Genomic DNA, 22,659 nt, shown 5'->3' on the forward strand with positions numbered 1-22,659 from the left:
CTGTCAAAAAAAAAAAAAAAATTCTTGGTCAAAGGTATTTAGCAAAGTTCTCAACATCTTATGCCTCGGGCTTCCTTCCTCGTCTATAAAATGGGCACAGTCGTAGCATCCGCCACCTAGGGCTTCCGTGAGGATTAAATAAACTCCTCCGTGTGAGGCACTCAGACTCCCGGCGAGCAGTGGGAGCCCCGCGGACGCCGACTGCTGCCCTCCCCTCCTGTGGCCTTCCCGGGAAACCAAGGAGAATCTCCGGGCTCCCACCTCTTTCAGAGATGAGGACTGCTGGATTCTCGGGCTCTGTGGTTTGTTGGGGGCTGGGAGGGAGGGAGTTAGGGGGCACCTGATGGAAGGGGCCGGGCGTGACCCCCACAGGAGCAGCGGCAGGGACCGGGGTTGGCAAACCCCGTGGAGGAGCAGGGAGCCGAGCAGGGCTGCAGGTGCGGGAGGGATCGCCAAGCGTGCTGGTTCTCAGGGGGAGGAGCCGGCGGCAGCAGAGCGTCGTGGGGAGGGTTTGAGCCCCGGAGTTGAAATGCTGACCACGCCACAGTGTTCGGGAGGACACCACTGAGTCGCGTTTGGTCCTTAGGGGTGTGGACAGCGGCCCGCAGGGCAGCACATTTTACAGGCAGGTGGGGTGCAGGCTGGGGGCGGGAGCAGTGTCCCGGGTGAGAGCCGTGTGCAGCGGGAGCAGGAGGAATGCGTGCTGCTCCCCCCCACCCCCCGGGGAGATAGCAAGGCGGCCGCCAGCACTGCGGGCAGGGGCAGGGGAAGGCCCTCTCCCTCCAGGATCTCCCAGCGTCCACTGAGCTGGAACCAGGGCCCAGGCTGGACCGAGGGGCTCAGAAGAGGCAGCTCCCAAGTTGTCTTGAAGGGTGAGGCAGAGTCAACAGCAACATTGACATCTGGCGGCCGACAGGTTTCCCAGTGGGCAGGGGACACGGTGGGTCTGCAAGGAAGTGTACACAGTGGGTATACACCCTGTGTGTGAAAGTGGCCGTGCAGGGAGGACAGAATGCGTATGGAGAAGAGAGTGGTGGCAAAAAAAAAAATTCACATACTTGTGTGTTTTCGTGTGTATGCACACGTGTGTGCGCGTGCCTGGGTGCTCGGACAGGCATATGTGTGTTGCGGACACGAGGAGGCTGAACGAGGCCACCCCGCCCGGGACCGCCGTCCCTGCTGCTCTGTCCCGTTGTCTTCCTCATTCTCTTCCATCTCTGGAGAGAGAGGGCCATGGTCTGGTCGTTGGGTCTTGTGGCTCCGGGTCAGGATGCCCGTCTCTTCCCTGTCCCGTGAAGCTGTGTCCTTCCTCCCAGACCGAGCCGTGAGCGGCTGCCAGTGGACAGGTGCCAGTGGACAGGACTGTGTGGCCATTGCCGTCCTATTCCTCCTGCACAGGGGCCCTGCCCCTCCAGTGCCTGCTAAGGGGCGACCGCCTGTCTGCGTGGATCTGCGGGTCCAGCTAATAAGCACCATCCAGGCCTGGGATCCTGGGGCCGAGCCTGGGCGGGGCTTCTTGCTGGCCAGGACCCCCTGTTGGCTTAGAGACCCCCAGGGCAGGGGAGGGCCCCTGACTTCGGAGAGGCAGAGGTGGTAATTCAGATGGTTGGCGACTCCAGTGTGTCTCAGTCTGGCTGCCTGCAGCCTCCATACCAGGGACAACACCACCACCAGGAAGCCACCTGGATTGGGGACTTGCTCACGAATGATTTGAGGGCCAGTGTGGTGCTAGGAGGAGCACCGGGCATCGGCTTGAAGCCTTGGAAATGCTACTTTGTGGGCCTTAGTTTTCCCTTCTGCGGGATGGGTGCAAGCGCGCCCGGCTGAGTAACACTGAAGAGGTTGCTGTGTTCCCCATCACAGGGGACTCGAAGGCACCTCATCAGGGGAATGGGTCCCCAGAGCCCCCTTTGAAGGCTCTCCTCTCTTGTTCCTGGGGTGAGGGGTGGCTGCACTGCTGAGGTAGGGCTACCATCCCCCCACTGTGGGCCAACCCCAAGAGCCAGACTCGGCAGTCCCCAGACCTCCCTGCCTGCTGGGTGGTGTTGGGCCAGTGCATCTCTCTGGGCCTCACTGCCATCACTGTGCGACTCCAGTGATGGCAGCAGGCTCAGCGCCGGTGTGCCGGGAAGTGCAGCACAAAGGAGGCGTTCAGAACGCCAGGTGTTTGGGGTCTGGAGGGGCAAAGGCCTCCAGTCACCTGGGAACCAGCGTCTGGCGCGACAGCCGTGGAGCTGCTGGCTACCCCAGGGAGGCGGCTGAGGCAGCCCCAGCAGACGGGGCCCGCCCCTGCGCCAGGCGCTGTCCGTGGTGCTGAACACAGCTCGGTCTCTCTGCCGGGCTGTCAGGGACCACACCAGCATCTGGTACGCAGTGAGGAAGGGTGGTGCTCGCGGCCAGGGCAGCCCCCAGACCCCTCCGCCCACCTCCTCCAAGGCACCTTCCGGCCTCACCATTCTCGCCGCCCACCCGCGCCCCCAGATCCTACCTGTTTGGAATCCTGGGCTCCTGGGATGGTTTCTTACCATCTCGCCTTTGTATCCAGGCCTGGTCTTCTGACAGGATCATGAGTTCTGTGGTCAGGGCGTCTGTGCTGAGGAAAATAGGCTCTGCCCTCTGATTAATTGGGGGCGTCATGGCCCCTGCCTTCTGCCCTGGCTCTCCTGGGTCCGTGATCAGCTCCCCTCCCTCTCCTGCCCCTCCGCAGGCACTTGGCCGTGGCTTTCCTCTGGGAGGTCTGACCTTCTCTCTCTCACCTCTGCCTGCAAATGCATAGCTTTGGGTGATTGATTTACTCATTTCCAACAGCCGGGCAGAGGCCAGAGCACTTGCAGTCAGCACTGCGTCTCCTTGCAGTCGGGCCCGTGGGGACCCTCGCTGAGCCCGAGAGGAAGCTGGCGTTGAAGAAGTACGGGGCTTGTAGCGAGCGATGGGGCGGGGGTCCAGCCCCGGTTGGCCCCAGAGCTTTGCCTCTGCTGTTCCTGAAGCACTCGGGAGGCCTGGGACGGTGAGGGGAGGGGGACGTGCCCGTGCTCCAGCCCCAGCCCAGACAAGCACCCCAAAGTGTCTGCAAAGTCTGGATTGGAACAGTGAGCCAGAATGGGTGTTTGTGCCGCGTGTAATTTGGGTTTCTGAAGACCACTAAATGTGAACATTCTCCTGTTAATTACCATCTTGAATTCGGTCTATAATGGAGGGAGCCGGAGCCGGAGAGCATGGAGGACCGTGCCGGAGGGCCTGCCCGACTCAACGCTCTCTGCCGCCTGCGCCCGCTTCAGGGGCCCACAGCCCTGTGCCTAGGCCACGGTGTTTGGTTTTTCCGAGAGGCTAAATGGAAAGGAGTTGCCGCTGTGTGTGGGGCGGGGGGGATCCCCAGCCGTGGTGTCTGCGTGTGCGCAGCTGTCTCCCGGTGGTGAGCCTGCGACAGGCTGGGACGTGCAGAGCTTGAGAGCAACCCGGGAAGCCGGCTGTGAGCTCGGTGCAGGGCTGGGGTCTCCCAGCTGGCGTGGAGGTGTTGGGGCAGGGAAGGAGTCAGAGTGAACTCTCGGCGTGCATCTTAGGGAGCCTTGGCCCCCACCAGCCCCCGAAGGGGCCCTGTGATGTGGGACGCCAGCCTTGGTCACCTTCAGCGGGGCAGGCCCTGGGCCCAGTGGCATGGGCTGGCCCTGCCGTCCCCTCAGCCTATGTCGGTGCCTGGTGGAGAACACCCTCGGGCAGTGACTCTGTACCCTCCTGGGCCTGTCCAGGCTGGCCCTCGAGGGAGCTCCTTCCTCCTGCCCACTTCCCTCGCGCCAGCCTCCTGCGCTGGAGAGAAGCAAACACGGTGCGGGGCTGCATCCTGGGGGAGGGTGGGCTGCTGCCTCTCTGGCCTGAGGAAACAGCTCTGCACAGCAAAGCTTTGGTGGCCCTGGAAGCTGGTGAGAGGCGGCCCCGGGAATGATTGGCCACACCTGCTGGGTGGGTGCGGGGTCTGTGCCCGCCTTGCGCTGTTTCCTTACGTTGGAGGATCAGGATCGCTGGCTGGGCTGTGTGTCATCGCTGGAGGTGCCTCTGACCTTCCTCAAGCGAGAAGCACTTGCCAGGGATTCGCGGCCTTAGGGGAAAGGACGCAGGCGGCTTGGGGCTGTGGTCTCCTCTTACTGCGCTGGGTGACCCCTGCTGTTAACACCCTCTGCTTCCGATGCTGTCCTTGCCCTGCACTGCCCCACTAGGGTGCAAACCTCTGGGGAGGGAGGTGGTCGGGGCCAGCACAGCACCCGTGTGGGCAAGGGCCAGGTCGGCATTGTAGGGCCCACCACAGGGAGGGCAGTGGTGAAGCCAGCACGGAGCTGAACCCCGGCTGTGCCTGCACCTCCCCAGCTCTCTGGCTCCCTGGCCACTGGGACGGGGGCCTAGGAGCCTGTCTCAGGCCACAGCGGGCCCTCGGGGAAGGTTGGACATCCGGCCTGAGCCCGAGGTGGATGCGGCAGCCTCTCTCCTCTCTCTGGTTGGCACAGTCTGCTTTGCCTTTCAGCCTGATTCGCACGGAGGGCGGTGCCGCCGCCCTGAGCCTCCCCGCCCATCTCCCACCGGCCCTCCCCGTGACCCACACTCCCTCTGCTGCAGGTTCTACTGGGACCTGACCATGCTGCTGCTGATGGTGGGGAACCTGATCATCATCCCCGTGGGCATCACCTTCTTCAAGGACGAGAACACCACGCCCTGGATCGTGTTCAACGTGGTGTCCGACACCTTCTTCCTCATCGACCTTGTCCTCAACTTCCGCACGGGCATTGTGGTGGAGGACAACACGGACATCATCCTGGACCCGCGGCGCATCAAGATGAAGTACCTGAAGAGCTGGTTCGTGGTGGACTTCGTGTCCTCCATCCCCGTGGACTACATCTTCCTCATCGTGGAGACGCGCATCGACTCCGAGGTCTACAAGACGGCCCGCGCCCTGCGCATCGTGCGCTTCACCAAGATCCTCAGCCTCCTGCGCCTGCTGCGGCTCTCACGGCTCATCCGCTATATCCACCAGTGGGAGGAGGTGAGCTGCCAGACCCAGCCCCTCAGGGAGACGGGCTGTTCCCCGCCCCCCACGGGCGACCTCAGAGGGTCGGACCTGGGCTTTGGGGTTGTCACAGGTACGCGTGCCCCGAGAGGCCAAGCATTCGTAATTTCTTGATCTTTTGTCATGTGTTAGAGGTTGCACCGGGAGACTCTCATGCAGTGCCGTGGGAGTCTGCAGAACACAGGGGGTGCCACGTAGATATGCCAAGACACCTGTCTATCACAGGGGGAAACCGCGACACAGCAAGATTGATGCCAGGTCACAGGTGAACCTGGAATGTGGAGCCTTCCCTGTTAACTACTGCAGGGTTTTGCGGTTTGTTTTTTTAAATACAGATTTTTATTTATTTACTTGAAAGAGTCCGAGAGAGAGAGAGAGAGAGAGAGAGAGAGAATCTCCTATCTGCTGGTTCACTCCCCAGGTGTCTGCAATAGACAGGACTGGGCCAGCCAGAAGCCAGGAGCTTCATCCGGGTCTCCCACACGGGTGGCAGGGGCCCATGCACTCGGGCCGTCCTCTGCTGCTTTTCCCAGGCCATGAGCAGGGAGCTGGATTGGAAGTGGAGCAGCCGGGACACCAACTGGCGCCCATAAAGCTACTGTGACGCCAGCGTGACCCACGTGGGGGCGGCGTCATGCTGGCATCACAGTCAGTAGCTTTGCCCACTGCACCGCAGCGCTGGCCCCTGCCGCGGGGTTTTGCAGGGTGCAGACTCGTAGCCTGCTGAGGCCAGGCAGGGACATGGATGCGTGAGGGGCAGTAGGAAGTGTACGGACCAGGGAGAACGGGAGATGTTTCTGTCCGTACGGGGCAGCCGCTGCCAGGCGCCAGCCAGGTGCTACCAGGCGGGAAGGAGCCTCGGGTTGCTACGTCTACAGATTGATCACACGCAGCAGAAATCTGGATTTCGGTTGGCAGTTGTAGGACGTTGGGTGTTTCTGGAGCAGACCCCGAGATAAGGATTTGCATGGAAGTGGTTTTCTGGGAGACCTAGAATGGGACAGGGGGAGGGGTGCGGGTGGGACGTCCAGGGGTGACTGTGGCCCATTCCACCGGGGAGCTCTGGGCAGCGCACGCCACGCCTGGGCATTGTCCAAGCCGGGGACAAGGAGCTGGCCTGCGCGTACCCTTCCCTGTCAGGCTGTGGCTCGGGAGCAGTTCCGGCCCAGCTGGCCCTGGGCTGAAGCAGTCGGATGACGGACACAAGGCTGCGGTTGTGCTCTGGTCTGTGCCTGCCTCTGACCCAAGTGACACAGTTTGTGGCAGTGGCCAGCAGGCCAGCGCAGGGCACCCAGGGTTGGGAGGTGCTCTTGGGGTGGACCCCTGGCATCCCAGGTGCTGTGGCTGGGGAGCGTGTGCCGAGCGATGCTTCTGGTGGCTGTACCGCTGGTCTCCTGCCCCCCTGAGCCCCCCTGCAAGACTGGACGGCAGCCTCACATCCGCCACCCCCCCCCCCCCGGCAGCACCTCGGCTGACAGCCGGGGTCCTGGCAGATTCAGGTCAGAGGCGTCATGCGGGCACGTGCCCCAGAGAATGCCTGCACCCACGTGGCTGAGCCACTCTGCGGAGAAACTCTTTCTGGCTTGGAATTCTGCCTTATTCCTGCTGACGGGGCTGGGGACTTGCTCAAGGTCGCACAGTGGACCTCTGGCAGGACGGGGGCAGAGCCAGTCGGCTCTCGGGGCTCCTGGCCGCGTGGGTGTCCCCTGCCTGGCAGGCCGAGAGTTAGGAAAGGAGAGGCCCGTGAGTGCCCTGGCAGTGCCGCGGTGCTGGGGTGTGCTCTGGGCCCCAGAGGGCCGGGGCGATGCCAGCTGTGTCTGGGAAGCAGGCGGCGGGGAGTTGGGTGTGTGATGGGCTGCGTGTGGGATGTCTCCCGACAGGGGGCAGCACCCAGGAGGGTGGCTGGGCTGCTCCGAGGGGCCCTGGAGGAAGGGTGGAGGCCCACTTCCTGGAACACCCTGGCAGGTCGTCTCCTGGCTTCCGTCCCCGGCGGGCTCCTGGGACCCTGAGATACCCCAGCCTCTGTGCCTGGTTCTTCTCAAGCTTCGGTTCCTGTGGGGTGAAAGTGGGGGCGGGGAGGCGGTGACCCTGCTCCTCTGTAGGGCCTGGGGCCCGCAGGCCGCGGTGCCTGCTGGGAGTTGACGGAGTGGCCAGTGGCTGGGCAGGTGAGTCTGGGACCAGGCTAAGCTCTTCCTTGTGTGCCCACAGCACGCATCCTGGGAACCCAGGTCCAGGGCTGCTGCCCCACAGTCCCAGCCACCCACCCGCTGGGCTGTACCCAGGTCTGGTGAGGTGGGCTCTGGTCCTGGCCTTTCCTAGGCCCCTGGAGGCCTCTGGTCAGCCCTCTGAACTGGCTGCTGCTCCCGATCTCGTGGGCAGGAAGGGAGATCCCAGGAGGCCAGATGGACGGCGCCCCGCCCCGCTGCGTCCGCCCTTATCTCTCCTCCCAGCTGCCGAGGCAATCGCCGTGAGCTGGTTTCCGCCTGGCTCGCCGCCCCGCTGAGGGCTCCCATTGGACCCCTGGGATCAGCCGGGGCTGCCCATCTCTGTGTCCTGCACAGCCAGCCAGCTCACCCGGGCTCCTGCCGGCCGTGGCTTGGCCTGGAGGCCGCAGCCGGGAGACCCTGAATGAGACCCGGGAGGGGAGTCCGAGGCGGAGAAACCCTGCCCTCTCTCCTCCTGGGCGTCCCTTCCTTGGGCCCAGGGGTCCCCAGCGTGTGCTGATGCTCTCTGCGGCCGCGGCTCCCAGGGCTCCGGGTCTGGGCGGGGGTGGCGGCGGCCGCTCCTGGGGACACTGCTGTGCCCAGGGCTGGGGCGGGGGCTCTGGAGCTTGCCCAGTTCCCCTCTGCCCCGGCCCCGGGGGAGTTTCCTAAGTGTCGGGGCTGGTCATGGAGTGGTCCAGGGCAGGTGCAGGTGCGGGCAGCCGTCTCGGGGGATGCGGCCTCCGCCTCCCTCCTCCCTCCCTCCCTCCCTCCCAGGCGATCTAGGTCAGCCCTGTCCCTCCCTGGGAGGTGTGAGCTTGTTACAGGCACCGAGGCTATTGTTAGAAACGGGCGCTGGCCCCTTCAGATGTTCCCCTGCAGGGCCCAGGGCCACCCGACCCAGAGGCTTTTGTCCCCCCCTTCCCCCTCCCCCACCCCACTTCCATCCTGGACTGGCAGAAGGGAGGCCGGGGCGCCAGGGGCCCCTCCCATCTCTCAGACTCTGGCTGGGATGACAGACAAGAGGGTCCACGGGTCAGGCCTGGCCCTCTCCCGCCAGCCCCAGGGGCTCCCACCCAGGCAGTGCCCAGGACACACATGCCAGCCACTCTGACGTGCCCGGGGTTGCCATCCTGGATGTGGACACTTGTTCCCGGGATGCAGGAGCGAGGAAGGACTCAGCCGGGCCTGGGAGGGAAAGGAGCCAGCGTGAGCTGAGGCCCTACTGTGTGCCGGCTGCAGACGACACGTCGCCTGATTCCCAGCGCAGCCCTGGGAGCTGGCAGTGAGCGACCCACTCCACAGACAGGGAAGCTGAGGTTCAGGGCAGAGGAGGCCCGTGCCCGGGGCTGCTCGGTGTGGCCCCGCAGCTGAGAAGCTGCCCCCAAGTGCTAATGTGAGTGGCAGGGCACGGTGAGGCTCGCGATGGCCTGGAAATGACGGCGCTCACCTCCACCCCGCCCCATCAGCGCCAGCATTGTCAACCAGGTTTTAATGGTAGCTGGAGAGCAAGGCAAGTGTTTGCCTCGTGCGGGGACCTGCAGCCCGGTGCACGGTGCAGGCGCAGCCATGTCCAGCCTTGGCCCCTGCAGGCTGGAGCTGGCACTGCTGGACACTGGCAGCAGGGCGGTGGTCTCAGAGCCTAGGGCGCCCTCCCGGCCCGAATGGCGGTGCCCGGGACACGATCTTCCCAGGGACCTTTGACCCGTCCATCCGTCCATCCGTCGATCTGTCCACCCGTCTGCAGCAGCCGCCAGCTCCCTGGACGCCCGCGTCTGCATCCCGGGCTCTGGGTGGCCCTGGAGGAGGAGGCGGCTTCTGTGTTCCTGCCACCAAGGCACAGGTAGTTGCACCTCCGCTGTGCGCGCTGACAGGAGCCCCGCTGGCCACCAGCCCTGGTACCGGCACCGGCACCTCCGGCGTCTGTGTTATGCGCCTCTCATGTCCTTGGACTCTCCTCGCCATGGAGGTCATGATCCAGGCAGAGTCAGACCAAGGCTTGGTCTTGGGAGAAATTTCTTTGCAAAGAAAGCAATGCAAGCCGGCACCGCGGCTCACTAGGCTAATCCTCCGCCTAGTGGTGCCGGCACACCAGGTTCTAGTCTCGGTCGGGGTGCCGGATTCTGTCCCGGTTGCCCCTCTTCCAGGCCAGCTCTCTGCTGTGGCCAGGGAGTGCAGTGGAGGATGGCCCAAGTCCTTGGGCCCTGCACCCCATGGGAGACCAGGAGAAGCACCTGGCTCCTGCCATCGGATCAGCGCGGTGCGCCAGCCATGGCGACCATTGGAGAGTGAACCAACGGCAAAGGAAGACCTTTCTCTCTGTCTCTCTCTCTCACTGTCCACTCTGCCTGTCAAAAAAAAAAAAAAACCAAAAACAAAAACAAAAAAAAAAACAAAAAACAACGCAGATGCCGTGAGAAGAGGCCACGGTGTTGCGTGGGGCTGGTGCTGCCCTCGGACCCGGAGCCTGTGGACGGGCACAGTGGCTGCGGCTGCCCGAGGCTCCCAGAAGCCCCTCTGCGGCGTCCGTTCGTCCCTGTTAGGCGGGGGTGCGTTCAGGCGGAGCCCCAGGTGCTGGCCTGCTGGGTGTGGAAGGACTCAGAAGGGGAGGCAGAGCGGTGCCCTGCACAGAGCCGTGTGCCCGAGCGACCCGGGGTGGGATCCTGGGCAGGGCAGCGGGGCACTCCACACCCAAGCGACATCAGAGCCGAGAGCGTTGAGCTTGGCTGTGGGCGGGGGTCCCTCCCTTGCCGTGGGCTCCCTGCTGGCGGGCGCTGATTTTGAGCCTGGCCTGCCGGCAGGTGGACAAAACATATTTTCTTGAACGACGTGTGGCCTGGGTTTACCACATCACATCTGCACACCCAGGGTCTGTGGAGCACGCGCTATGTCCTGGTGCGGCACACCGCAGTGTCGGGGCAGGCCTGCCCCCGGTGCCCAGCGAGAGGCGCGGGTGTCCCAGCCGCTCTCCCTCCTCGGGCAGGGGCTGTGTCCAGAGGCTGCGCCGAGAGCTGAGGCTCTTTAACCAGAGTGCCACGGGCTGGGTGGCGTACACCACAGCTGGGGGATCCCCACGGTTTGGAGGCTGGAGGATGGGTTCGGGGAGCCCCCCCTCCTGACTGGCAGGCATCTGTTCACGAGGGCCCAGCACCTCCCAGGGCCTCTTTTCCAAATAGCCGTGTGGCCGCCCTGGGCGCTCAGGCTTCCCCAGTGGGTTAGGGAGAGGCTCCTGGCAGCCCTGAGAGATAGACAGCACGGAGTGTGGCTGGCTTCGGCTAGTGAAGGTGCCGGGGCCGGGGAGATGAGGGCGGGTGCCATCGGTGGTCCCTGTCACCGGTCCGCTCCAATCCCCCGGGTGAGGAGCAGGTGGCCTCTTGGTTGGCCGGCACTCAGGAGGGCTGGACACACGCCCAAGGTCACAGAGCTGCCACTCTCACCAGGTGCCGGGGAGCAGAGGGACGCCTCTGGCAGCTTGGCGTCTGGGGACCTGCTGGGGGCAAAGGTGGGGGAGGGGAGCCGGGAGTTTCCTGGCAGGGGCCCCAGGCCCGGAGGCACTGCCAGCAGGGTCATGGCCCTGAGGTACCGGCTTGCTCGCAGATGGGACTCCCCCGGGGTCCGAGCCCCGCGCTGCCTTCTGGGCCACGGCAGTTACTGAGACGGGGAGCTGATCTGCAGACAGCCTGCAGGTGCCTCCTGCCTCCCTGGCTGTCAGAGGCGACCCTGGGGACGTCCCACCTGGCCCTGGGCCAGCCACTTCGGGTGTGATTTGTTCACAGAATGGAAGGACTGAAAACCAGGCTCCGAATCAGGCAGACCTGGGCCCACCACTGGCTTTCCCACTGTCCCTGGGATCCTGAGCCTGGGTGCACAGGGACTCACGGTCACAGTCACGGGCACGTCACAGAGGGTTCTGTGGTCTAAGCGAGAGGACAGCCCGCATGCAGCCGTGGTGTCGCTGTCCCTCCTGGGCGGGCTCTGGGGAAAGAGGGGATGAGCTCAGCTCCCAGGAAGGACCCAGGGCTTCTCAGCTGCAACACGCAGGGTCCACCTTCACAGGGGCTCAGGTGTGGGGGTGGCCGTGGGCTCCCCGGGACCTAGACCCGGGCTAAGGCCACTTTTCAGGAGGGAGGACTAGGTCACGAATGTCGGGGTGTCCTGCTCCCGACTGCAGGGGTCTGTCCCTTTGGGCCTTGCTTTCCCCAGCTGACGTGGGCTCACGGGGGAGGGGGCTCAGTGGCTTTTGACAAGCCCATAATTTGCACTCAGGAGAGAGGCCTGGGAGGCCAGGAGAAATATTTAGAATAGAATAGCTTGGAGGGATCAGACTGCGCTGAGCGGCTGGGGGTCCCCCAGGGCTGCCCAGGCCAGAGGTAGACTTGCGCCTGGCTCTCCACCCCCTCCTGCCCTTTCTTACCTGTCCCGGAAGCTTTGGCAGGAGCGGGGGGGGGGCGGGCTAGGACATCTGAGGTTGGAGACGGGCTGGGGGGTGTCTGCTGGGCGCTATTAAAGTAACAGCATGGCTGCCAACGTATCTTAACTAATCCTCAAGATGAATGATTCATAACAGCGTTATCAATTAATAATGGCTTGCAATTTCTTGAACACGTCTGCACCCAGTGCTAAGCACTTTACGCGTGCAATTGAATCGCTTTGAGAAGGCAGCCCACTCGAGTTAAGAATTCCGATCGCCCTTTTCCAAATGAGGAAACGTGATCAGAGAAGTTCAGACTTTCTCGAGGTTGCACAGCGAGGAGCAGGGTGGGAAGCAGGCTGGGAGAGAGGTCACGAGCCCATGGGCCTGCGGCTCCCTCTGCTGCAGTCCCGTGGGTCCTGTGACGAGCTTGGGGAAGCAGCGGGCACACCTGTGCCCACTCCTGGGCTGCATGGGGCTGCGGGTCCCCCTCCCCCCATCTGCATCCGCCTGGGCCCTGCAGCTGCAGCCTCCCTCCTGTGGCCTGGCCCGGTGGCCTCGTGCGCCGGGCGGACACGGTGCAGAGGGCGTGCAGCTGGGGGCTCGCAGGCCACCCACCTCGGGGTCCGCGTCCGCCTGTGCCGCAGATCTTCCACATGACCTACGACCTGGCGAGCGCCGTGGTGCGCATCGTGAACCTCATCGGCATGATGCTGCTGCTGTGCCACTGGGACGGCTGCCTGCAGTTCCTGGTGCCCATGCTGCAGGACTTCCCTGACGACTGCTGGGTGTCCCTCAACAACATGGTGGTGAGTGGCCGCTGCTGCGCCGGGCTCCGCCCACCCCACCCCACCCCACCCCACCCGCAGCTCTTGGCTGCGAGCTGTCACTGCCACCATGTGACAGCCCGCACGGCAGCTGGGTGCCCCTGGTGTCCCCCCACCCCCCGACACACACCAAGGAGATGAAGATCCACACTGAGCCTGGGTCGTACAGGGGTGGCAGGGCTGGGCTGGCAGCCGCCGTGTCCCTGGGAGCCCGTCAGAGGCGGCCAGCCCGCTGGGGCACCGTGAGCAGCTGCGTCAGGGCCAGCCACAGCGCCCCGCGCATGGTGGAGTCCTGAGCAGGAAGGGAGGGGCGGGCAGCAGGGAGGGCTCAGGGCCGGAGCCCTGGGCAGAGCTTCCCCGACCTGCTCGGGACAGGGTAGGCTCAGCATCTCCGGACTTGTGGGTCCCGACTGGGCTCCAGCCAACCCCTGCCTCTCGCCAGCCAGTTTGGTTTGGTCCGAGGCAAAGCCCCAGGGCCCCAGGAAGGAAAAATCCACTTCGAGGGAGGTGGAAAAGACCTTGAAGCAGCTCCGAACATCAGGCAGACCCTGAAGTGCAGCCAGGAGAAGGCCGCCTGCGTCGCCCCTGCCTCACCCGAGGCAGAGCCCTGCTCGGGTGCCCTGTTCCCCGAGCCCCTTCCACCCCAGGGGATCAGCCCCACAGCCCGCACCCTAGGCAGGACTGAGCCGCCAGAGCCCAGGGACTGGCTCAGCTCCGGCCAGCATGGCCTCCGGCTCGGTGACCTTGAACAGGACACGTGCCTGGCAGGCTCCTGTGCCTTTCTGTGGGTGCTGCTGGGAGCATCCTGGTGCCCACTGAGTGCTGGGGCTATGGGCGGGGCTCCAGGGAGACGCTGGGGGGAGGGGGACGTGCTCACCTGGCGCCCCCGCATTTGGGGCAGAATTCAAGAGAGGGCTCTTCTGACCCCAGTGTTTCTTCACTGAGACCAGCCGGTGGGGGAGGGGGCTCACTCTCCACCTGCTGCCCTATGCCACGCACTCCAGAGTCCACCTGCGGGGTGGGGCGGGGCTGGAACCAGAGGCTGCAGCCCTGGCTGGGCGGGCTCGGGCGGGGTTCACGGGGGAGCCCAGTTGGCGGCTTCAGCGCCGCTCACCCAAACGAGGGCAGCATTTCAGCTCAGCTCTGCTAGAGCTCGTCCCCCCGGGGGACGCGCTGCTGGGCTCATGATTGAGGTCAGTGGGGAAATGGGCTCTAGCTGGCAGCTGTTTAGGGGCCTGGGGGACCCAGTGGCTCAGCCTGGGCCCAGCTGCTGGGCTCCAGGCTGCAAGGGGTCAGAGCTGGGCTGGGCCGGCTCCCCGCCCTTCGCTGGGGCTTCCTGATCCCTGCACCCCACTGCAAGACGGAGGCCTAAATGGAGATCCTTTGTGCCCGGGGGTGCCCACGCAGGCCTCGCTGCCTCACAGCAAGGCCGGGGAGCCTCAGGGAAGCGTTAGGGACCTCCGCAGGGCTCCCCCGTCATCGGTGGCCCACCCATGCGTCTGCCCACAGAACAACTCCTGGGGGAAGCAGTACTCCTACGCGCTCTTCAAGGCCATGAGCCACATGCTGTGCATCGGCTACGGGCGGCAGGCGCCCATGGGCATGTCCGACGTGTGGCTCACCATGCTCAGCATGATTGTGGGCGCCACCTGCTACGCCATGTTCATCGGCCACGCCACCGCGCTCATCCAGTCCCTGGACTCCTCCCGGCGCCAGTACCAGGAGAAGGTAGGTTGCGCGGAGCCGTGGTCCACTGGCTTTCTCTGGGCGGGGAGCGGGACCTGCTCCAGGGGGTCCAGGGTGCGAGGGGCACTCAGTGGGGGAGCTGAGAACAGCTCGCCCCACCTGACGCCCATCACCGTCTTTCTCTCCGGTGTGCGGCCTGTCTCTCCCTGTGCCTTCCACAGGGCCAGGTCTGGCCTGTCCTCTTTGGCGACAGCCCCTCCCCCTTGGTTTTCCTCTTAGCCCCCGGCCGTCCTCGCTGTGCTGTGCCAGCTTCTCATCCCAGCCGTGACACTCGGGTCCTTGGTGGCAGGCGGGGCCTGAGCTCTCCCGTGTTGTCTCGCATGTCCTCTGGGCGTTTCTGTATTACCAGCCCAGCCCCCAGCCCCCCAGCCCCGTGCCTGTCTCTGCAGCGAGGCCCTAGCTAGAGCCGGGCATCTCCACATGCTGGCCATTTGATGCCTCCCTGGCCACGGCAGCCTCGTGGCGTTGGTGTCTGTGGGCACCTTGTTCTCTGCCCTGGCTCCAAACCGTCTCGTCAGTGGCCACCTCTGCCATTACTGCCCGCGTCCGAATGGCAGCTCCTTCTGCAGCCTGGCCAGTTTCTCGCCCTCCCGGGTCACGGCACGGCTTCCCCCGGGAGCCCAGACGCCATCTCTGCCGTTACTGCGTGCACAGCAGGAGGGTGACACTGAAAGACAAAGCGGCCGGCATTGCCTCTTCAGAGTGCCTGCTTCACCTGGCACCTGCACGTGGACGGGCTCCTGGGGAGTCTCCGCCTGCCCCGCCTCGGGCCCCGGCTGTGGCTCGGGCCCTGGCCCCTTGTTCCAGGCTGCCCGTTCCCCCTGCCTTGGGCTCTCCCTGGAGCTCTGCTCCTCTTTCTGCCTGGCACCGTCTGCAGTCTGCCTGAACCTCACCTCCTGGATGAGGCTCTGTGACTCAGCTGCCCCCTCCCAGCCGACACGGCCCCGCGGCTCCCCCTGCTTCTCCTCACGCGCCGGCACGCCCGTGACAGCTGGCTTACACGCAGCCGTCGGCGCCGGCAGGTCAGGGGCAGGAGCGGCCCCCAGTGTTGACGCACTGCCTGCCTGCCCACGGCTGCCTCTTGGGGGTGGGCAGAGGAGCAGGCAGAGCCGGGTGGGGGAGGGGTGGGTGGAGGAGCAGGCAGAGCCGGGCGGGGGGGGGGGGGGGAGGGCTCACTTGGGGAGGAAAGGATTTCTGGGCCAGTGACGACCGAGGGCAGCCAGGAATGAGCCTGTGTAGGACGCAGGGAGTGGGCTGGGAAGGAGAGGGGAAGGGGGGGCGGGGTGGAAGGTCAGGGCTTAGCCCAGCCCAAAGTTAGGGTCAGCCAGGGCCAGCCTCAGGGCTCAGCCTGGAACCCGGAGCAGGGCTGATCAGGGCTCAGTGTGTGAGACAGGATCAGGGCTCAGCATGTAACCAGGGCCAGGGCCCAGTGTGTGAGACCAGGGTCAGGGCCAGGGCCCAGTGTGTGAGACCAGGATCAGGGCCAGGGCCCAGTGTGTGAGACCAGGGTCAGGGCCAGGGCCCAGTGTGTGAGACCAGGGTCAGGGCCAGGGCCCAGTGTGTGAGACCAGGGTCAGGGCCAGGGCCCAGTGTGTGAGACAGGATCAGGGCTCAGCATGAACCAGGGCCAGGGCCCAGTGTGTGAGACAGGATCAGGGCTCAGCATGTAACCAGGGCCAGGGCCCAGTGTGTGAGACAGGATCAGGGCTCAGCATGTAACCAGGGCCAGGGCCCAGTGTGTGAGACAGGATCAGGGCTCAGCATGAACCAGGGCCAGGGCCCAGTGTGTGAGACAGGATCAGGGCTCAGCATGAACCAGGGCCAGGGCCCAGTGTGTGAGACAGGATCAGGGCTCAGCTGCTTGTGACCCCTCCTCGTTTGTCCTTTGGCTGGTAGCTCCCTCAGTCTCTCTCCAGGTCTCTTCCATGTCTGGCTTAAAGAGGCTGCCCTGGTTCCGACCGCCGACGGGGGCGTAGGGACCCCCTTACATGCACGTGGGACAGAGCTGGGTCACTGCCTCATGTTCGCCTCCCCTCCCCAGGCACCACCGCAGTCCAGGGACAGTTGGGGTGAGGGTGACTTATAGACAAATCTCTGGTGTCCAAGCCTCCGCTGGGAGGTCCCGGCTCCAGCCTGCTTCTCCGCTGGGCTGGAGTTGCCCTCAGCGAAAGGGTCTCCACTGAGGCCAGGGTGGGGGACAAACATGGGAGGAGTCAGGCAGCCCCCAGTGCCCTGAGCCGTCGCAGCCCAGTCCTGCCAGCCTGGGGAGACCGTGCCTCCCCCTCCAAAGCCTGTGAGGTCACCCCATCCCCCTAGCCCCGTCCGAGGGCCCAGAGAGACTGGAGTGGCCTCCTGGGTAGCCCGTGTGTGTGTGTGTGTGTGTGTGTGTGTGTGTAACTGGACAGTCCCCATTGCCCCACCATCTCCGTGGCCGTGGGCCCTGTGAGGGTGGCTGGAGTCAGGCACAGGGCGATCTCACCATACCTCGCACACCAAGGGCCTCAACTCTCCAGGGACCACGTTCGGCCAGGCAGGGCCACGGCGCCTGCGCCCCGCGGGGTGGCCGGCTGCCGGAAGTGACCGCGCCCCTCTCCCCGGCCCCAGTACAAGCAGGTGGAGCAGTACATGTCCTTCCACAAGCTCCCGCCCGACACCCGCCAGCGCATCCACGACTACTACGAGCACCGGTACCAGGGCAAGATGTTTGACGAGGAGAGCATCCTGGGCGAGCTGAGCGAGCCGCTGCGGGAGGTGTGCTGGGGGGCGGCGGCCGGGGCGGTGTGCTGGGGGGCGGCGGCCGGGGCGGTGTGCTGCGGGGCGGCGGCCGGGGCGGGGCGGCGGGGCGGCGGGGCGGCGGGGCGGCGGGAGGTGTGCTGCGGGAGGTGTGCTGGGGGGCGGCGGCCGGGGCGGTGTGCTGCGGGGCGGCGGCGGGGCGGCAGGCCGGCGGGCCGGCACTCCGGCACTCCCTCACCTCCTCGCCCTCCTCCTGCCCCGGGAGCAGGAGATCATCAACTTCAACTGCCGCAAGCTGGTGGCCTCCATGCCGCTGTTCGCCAACGCCGACCCCAACTTCGTGACGTCCATGCTGACCAAGCTGCGCTTCGAGGTCTTCCAGCCCGGGGACTACATCATCCGCGAGGGCACCATCGGCAAGAAGATGTACTTCATCCAGCACGGCGTGGTCAGCGTGCTCACCAAGGGCAACAAGGAGACCAAGCTGGCCGACGGCTCCTACTTCGGAGGTGAGGCGAGCTGGGGCCCCCGGGGGACGGGGGTGGGCAGGGAGGACAGAGGCACGCGCTGCTATGACCAACCCTGTTCCACCTCGTGCCATCTCACGTGGGGGAGGGGGAGCAGGCCAAGCCTCCTGGCCTTTATTTTTTTTTTTTTTTTTTTTTTTTTTTTTTTTGACAGGCAGAGTGGACAGTGAGAGAGAGAGACAGAGAGAAAGGTCTTCCTTTGCCGTTGGTTCACCCTCCAATGGCCGCCGCGGCCGGCGCGCTGCGGCCGGCGCACCGCGCTGATCCGATGGCAGGAGCCAGGAGCCAGGTGCTTTTCCTGGTCTCCCATGGGGTGCAGGGCCCAAGCACCTGGGCCATCCTCCACTGCACTCCCTGGCCACAGCAGAGGGCTGGCCTGGAAGAGGGGCAACCGGGACAGAATCCGGCGCCCCGACCGGGACTAGAACCCGGTGTGCTGGCGCCGCTAGGCGGAGGATTAGCCTAGTGAGCTGCGGCGCCGGCCCCTCCTGGCCTTTATTTATTTATTTATTTCCCTGAAAGGTAGAGAGACAGATGTTGTTGGTTCATGCCTTGAATGCCCTCAACAGCTGGGGAGTAGGGGCCACGTTGAAGCCAGGAAGCTGGGGACTCCATCCTGGTCTCCCATCTGGGTGGCAGGGACCAAAGCACTTGTGCCATTACCTGCCACCTTCCCCGGGCGCGTTAGGAGGAAACTGGGACTTGAACCCAAGCACTCCAATATGGGATGTACGACACCGCCTCCCTTCCCCCCCCCCAAGGGCAACTCATGGCATTCATGTTAGGGAGTTAATGTCACATATGACAGGGCAGAGAGCGCGCCTCAGAGCATCCTTTTGCTGTGGGAGGGGGTGGCATCCAGTGTGGTCAGGGCCTGGCAGGTGGGGGCCTTGCAGGGCGTGGGGCCCGCGGTCAGGCAGTGCCCACCTCCCGTCCCCCCGGCAGAGATCTGCCTGCTGACCCGGGGCCGGCGCACGGCCAGCGTGCGGGCCGACACCTACTGCCGCCTCTACTCGCTGAGCGTGGACAACTTCAACGAGGTGCTGGAGGAGTACCCCATGATGCGGCGCGCCTTCGAGACGGTGGCGCTGGACCGGCTGGACCGCATCGGTGAGGGCGCGCGGGGACAGGGCGCGGGGGCGGGTGGGGGCGGGAGCGCTCGCCCCTCCCCTCCAGCCTCCCGGCTCGGGCCTGAGCACCTGCTCTGTCGTCCAGGCAAGAAGAACTCGATCCTCCTGCACAAGGTGCAGCACGACCTGAGCTCGGGGGTCTCCAACTACCAGGAGAACGCCATCGTGCAGCGCATCGTGCAGCACGACCGGGAGATGGCGCACTGCGCCCGCCGCGCCCAGGCCACCACGCCCGTCGCGCCGGCCATCTGGACCCCGCTGATCCAGGCGCCACTGCAGGCAGCTGCCGCCACCACGTCAGTGGCCATCGCGCTCACCCACCACCCTCGCCTGCCCGCGGCCATCTTCCGCCCGCCGCCCGGGCCCACCACGCTCGGCTCGCTGGGCGCCGGGCAGACGCCGAGGCACCTGCGGCGCCTGCAGTCGCTGGCGCCGTCGGCGCCCAGCCCGGCCTCTCCAGCCAGCAGCCCGTCGCAGCCGGACACGCCGTCCTCCGCCTCCCTGCACGTCCAGCCGCTGCCCGGCTGCTCCACGCCCGCTGGGCTCGGCTCCCTCCTGCCCACGGCCGGCTCGCCCCCGGCCCCCACACCCCCCACCACCGCTGGCGCCGCCGGCTTCAGCCACTTCCACCGGGCGCTGGGCGGCTCCCTGTCCTCGTCCGACTCGCCCCTGCTCACCCCGATGCAGCCCGCTGCCCGCTCCCCGCAGCAGCCTCCCCCGCCGCCCGGGGCCCCGGCGGGCCTGGGCCTCCTGGAGCACTTTCTGCCGCCTCCGGCCCGCTCCCCGACGTCCAGCCCGGGGCAGCTGGGCCAGCCCCCCGGGGAGCTGTCCCCAGGCCTGGGCTCCGGGCCTCCGGGCACGCCAGAGACGCCCCCGCGGCAGCCTGAGCGACTGCCCTTCGCGGCGGGGGCCTCTGCGGGGGCTTCCCCGGTGGCCTTCAGCCCCCGAGGCGGCCCCAGCCCCCCCGGCCACAGCCCGGGCCCCCCCAGAACTTTCCCCAGCGCGCCGCCCCGGGCCTCGGGCTCGCACGGGTCCCTGCTGCTGCCGCCGGCGTCCAGCCCGCCGCCGCCGCCGCCGCCCGCCCCGCAGCGCCGCGCCACGCCGCCGCTGGCCCCCGGCCGCCTCTCGCAGGACCTCAAGCTCATCTCGGCCTCGCAGCCGGCGCTGCCCCAGGACGGGGCGCAGACTCTCCGCAGAGCCTCCCCGCACTCGTCCTCGGGGGAGTCGGTGGCCGCCCTGCCGCCCTTCCCCAGGGCCCCCGGGAGGCCCCCAGGCGCCGGCCCCGGCCAGCACGTCACCCTCACTCTGCCTCGGAAGGCATCCTCAGGGTCTCTGCCGCCCCCTCTTTCTTTGTTCGGGCCGCGAGCCGCCTCTGCCGGGGGACCCCCGCTGACTGCGGCACCCCAGAGGGAACCAGGGGCCAAGTCTGAGCCAGTGCGCTCCAAACTGCCGTCCAACCTGTGAGCCAGGCCTCCCTCGCTGTCCTGTCGTCTTGTTTCTCCCTGCCTTCAGGTTTGACTGTGATTAGGAGATACACCAACAATAACCGCTACCATTGCCACACACACACACACACACACACACACACACACCCCAGAAAGCCCAAGTCAGCAGAAATAACCAGGTATTCCTAGAGCTATAGATTTTTGGTCACTCGCTTTTATAGACTATTTTAATACTCAGCACTAGGGGCAGGGGAGCAGGCAGGGCCCAAACACAAGAGGCAGAGGAAGGCAGCTGGGGTCCCCGGGGTGGGGCGGGGCGGCCGAGTTTGGGGGTGCGGGAGCAGACCTGCCATTGTATCCGTTTTAGGGCAGCAGCTTCCATCAGTCCCCTAGCTGTGAACTTGCAGCCCCACTCCGCCAGGGCTCATTTCCTGTCCCCAGCCCCGGTGTGGTCCTGGGGAGCCTCAGACTCCCAGGACAAGAAGGGGCCGGGCCTGAGGGCCTGGTGTTTTTCTACTGCAATTGTAGCGAGATATGTATATGACTATGTATACGTACATGTATGTAAGATGTGTATATGTATAGCTATGTAGCGCTCTGTAGAGCCATGTAGATAGCGACTCACATGTGCACACACGTGTGTGCGATCTAGCCGTCATCCCCATGTCGCCACCCCCCACCCTCGCCTGGCCCCTAGGCTGGGTGCTGCAGGCTCTGGGGTCCTCAGGGAAGAGAGGGCCCCCGAGACCTCGTAGCAGGACCCCGTCCCCGTCTCTGGGCTCAAATGCAGTCCCGGCCTCACCTCTCAGCGCGTGGAAGCCGAAGACTCTGGGCTGTGCCTCCTGCGCCAGGGCCTCAGCACCCCATACCCTCTGGGGTCTGCTGGGAGCTGGCGCTGGTTTCCCACGTCTCCACCTTAACCCCTGATTCCCTGGGAGCCTACTTCACAGCTGAGGAAGCTAATGCGGGGCGATTTTCCCAGCATTCCGTAACTAGGAGTTCTGAGCTGGAAGTCCCATTCATACCTGCCTGAGGCTGGGGCCTATGTCCCTTCGGTCCCCCAACTGTCGGCAGGGGGTTGAGTGAGGCAGTCCCCAGGTGTGAGGGAGCGGGGAGAAGCCAGGTTTGGGCGATAATCAGGTCTGGGTCCAAATCCAAGCCCTGCCAGCTGCTTAGCTGTGTGACCCTGGACAAGTTCTCCGAACTTTCCAAGTCTTACCTCATCCAAGGTGAAAATCATCGTCTGGTCTCCTCCCCAGGACCTCTGAGGCCCAGGTAAGAGCACCTGGCACACACAGCAGGTGCTTAGTAAACCCCCTTTCTCTGTCCCCTCCGCGTGTGCCAGCCCCTTGCTCCAGCGAGCTGTGGGCGGCCCGAGGGGCTTTGGCCCAAGCTCCAAGACTTAAAAATCTCAGGACTCAGAAGGTGGCTGGGTCTCCCCAAGGACCCGAGGGACGTGTGTGACACAGTGGGCTTTGTGCCAGGCCTGGAGATGGGGGAGAGGCAGAGGGAGCGGTTGGAGGACGGGGTGGTGGGTGGGACGGAGCGGGCAGTGGGGGAGCTGTAGTAGACTGGGGTTTTGTGGGGAGCTCCACCGACCTGGGGGTCAGCAGGAAGGCCTCATGACATGCTGGGCTTGTTTACAGAGACAAGAGGGAGCCACAGCAAGCTCCAGGGTGCGGACAGTGAGGCTGCGCCCTCTTCCAGCAGGATTCTGCCTGCCTCCTCCAGGGTGGGAGCAGGTGTGGCTGCGAGACCCAGAATAGGAGGGCTGGTCTCCTCCATCCAGAGCTCGGAGCCAGAGTGTGGACACGGTCAGGCTTGGCTGGCAGCTGTCCCGGGATGTGGATCGGCCCGGCTGCTCCACGGAGGGGCTGTAGGGTTTGGGTGGGGAGCAATAATCCAGCAAAGAAGGGGGTGAAGGACCCCAGAAGCCCCCTTGGTCTCACCCGTGCTGGAGAAGCCCCTTGGCCCAGGGGTCAGAACAGGAGATACTGCAGCGGCCCCTCTGGTTTTGCACACCCTGCCCTGCGTGGACAGGGGCTCAGGGAGGCAGCAGGGCTCAGCCCAGACCCACCTGCTGGTCTCGGCAGGGGTGTGGGCATAGAGCAAGGAGCCCCCTTGCCACGCCACGGCCCCTTATCCAGGCACACACGCATTTTGTAGGAGCTCTGACCGAGCCCAGCCCCTCACTGGGTTCTCCCAATCCCAGTCCCCTCCCCCACACAAGCAATTTTCAAAATCTTCCACTTTTAAAACAGAAAACGGTAACTGCGCGTGTTGTATATTTTATTTAAATAAAAAAAAATTCCAGCAGAGGCTGCCTTCTTCTGGGGACCAGGGGTCAGGGTGAGGCCGCGAGGAGCGTCAGGTCAGCCCCTGCAGCCCGTTTCTGAACCCGTGTTCGCCCAGCTGTGGGTGCCAGGTGTGTGTCTGCTTCTGGGAGGGCGAGTTCCACTGGAGAGGGTGACAGTGAGGGTCCCAGAAGGAGGAGGCAGGAACAACCAGCACACGAACACCGCGCGGCCGGAAGCAGGAGAGGCAGGCGGGCTTCGGCAGCAGGCCGGTAGCTGGGGACACAGATAA

The 22,659-nt window shown here is 65.2% G+C and overlaps 1 protein-coding gene across 1 annotated transcript in view; it reads left to right on the plus strand.

The window, feature by feature from the left end:
* HCN4 (hyperpolarization activated cyclic nucleotide gated potassium channel 4) overlaps window positions 1–20,177 on the plus strand; it is a 35,852-nt gene extending 15,675 nt beyond the window's left edge. The window contains 7 exon segments of the mRNA NM_001082707.1: window positions 4,606–5,029; window positions 12,313–12,474; window positions 14,002–14,220; window positions 16,843–16,989; window positions 17,240–17,480; window positions 18,444–18,608; window positions 18,714–20,177. Of these exon segments, the coding sequence (NP_001076176.1) occupies window positions 4,606–5,029; window positions 12,313–12,474; window positions 14,002–14,220; window positions 16,843–16,989; window positions 17,240–17,480; window positions 18,444–18,608; window positions 18,714–20,092 (2,737 nt within the window). The 3' untranslated portion in view covers window positions 20,093–20,177.
* The last annotated feature ends 2,482 nt before the right edge of the window (window positions 20,178–22,659 follow it).

The sequence above is a fragment of the Oryctolagus cuniculus genome, chromosome 12 (genome assembly GCF_964237555.1).
Source record: "Oryctolagus cuniculus chromosome 12, mOryCun1.1, whole genome shotgun sequence".
Lineage (NCBI taxonomy): Eukaryota > Metazoa > Chordata > Mammalia > Lagomorpha > Leporidae > Oryctolagus > Oryctolagus cuniculus.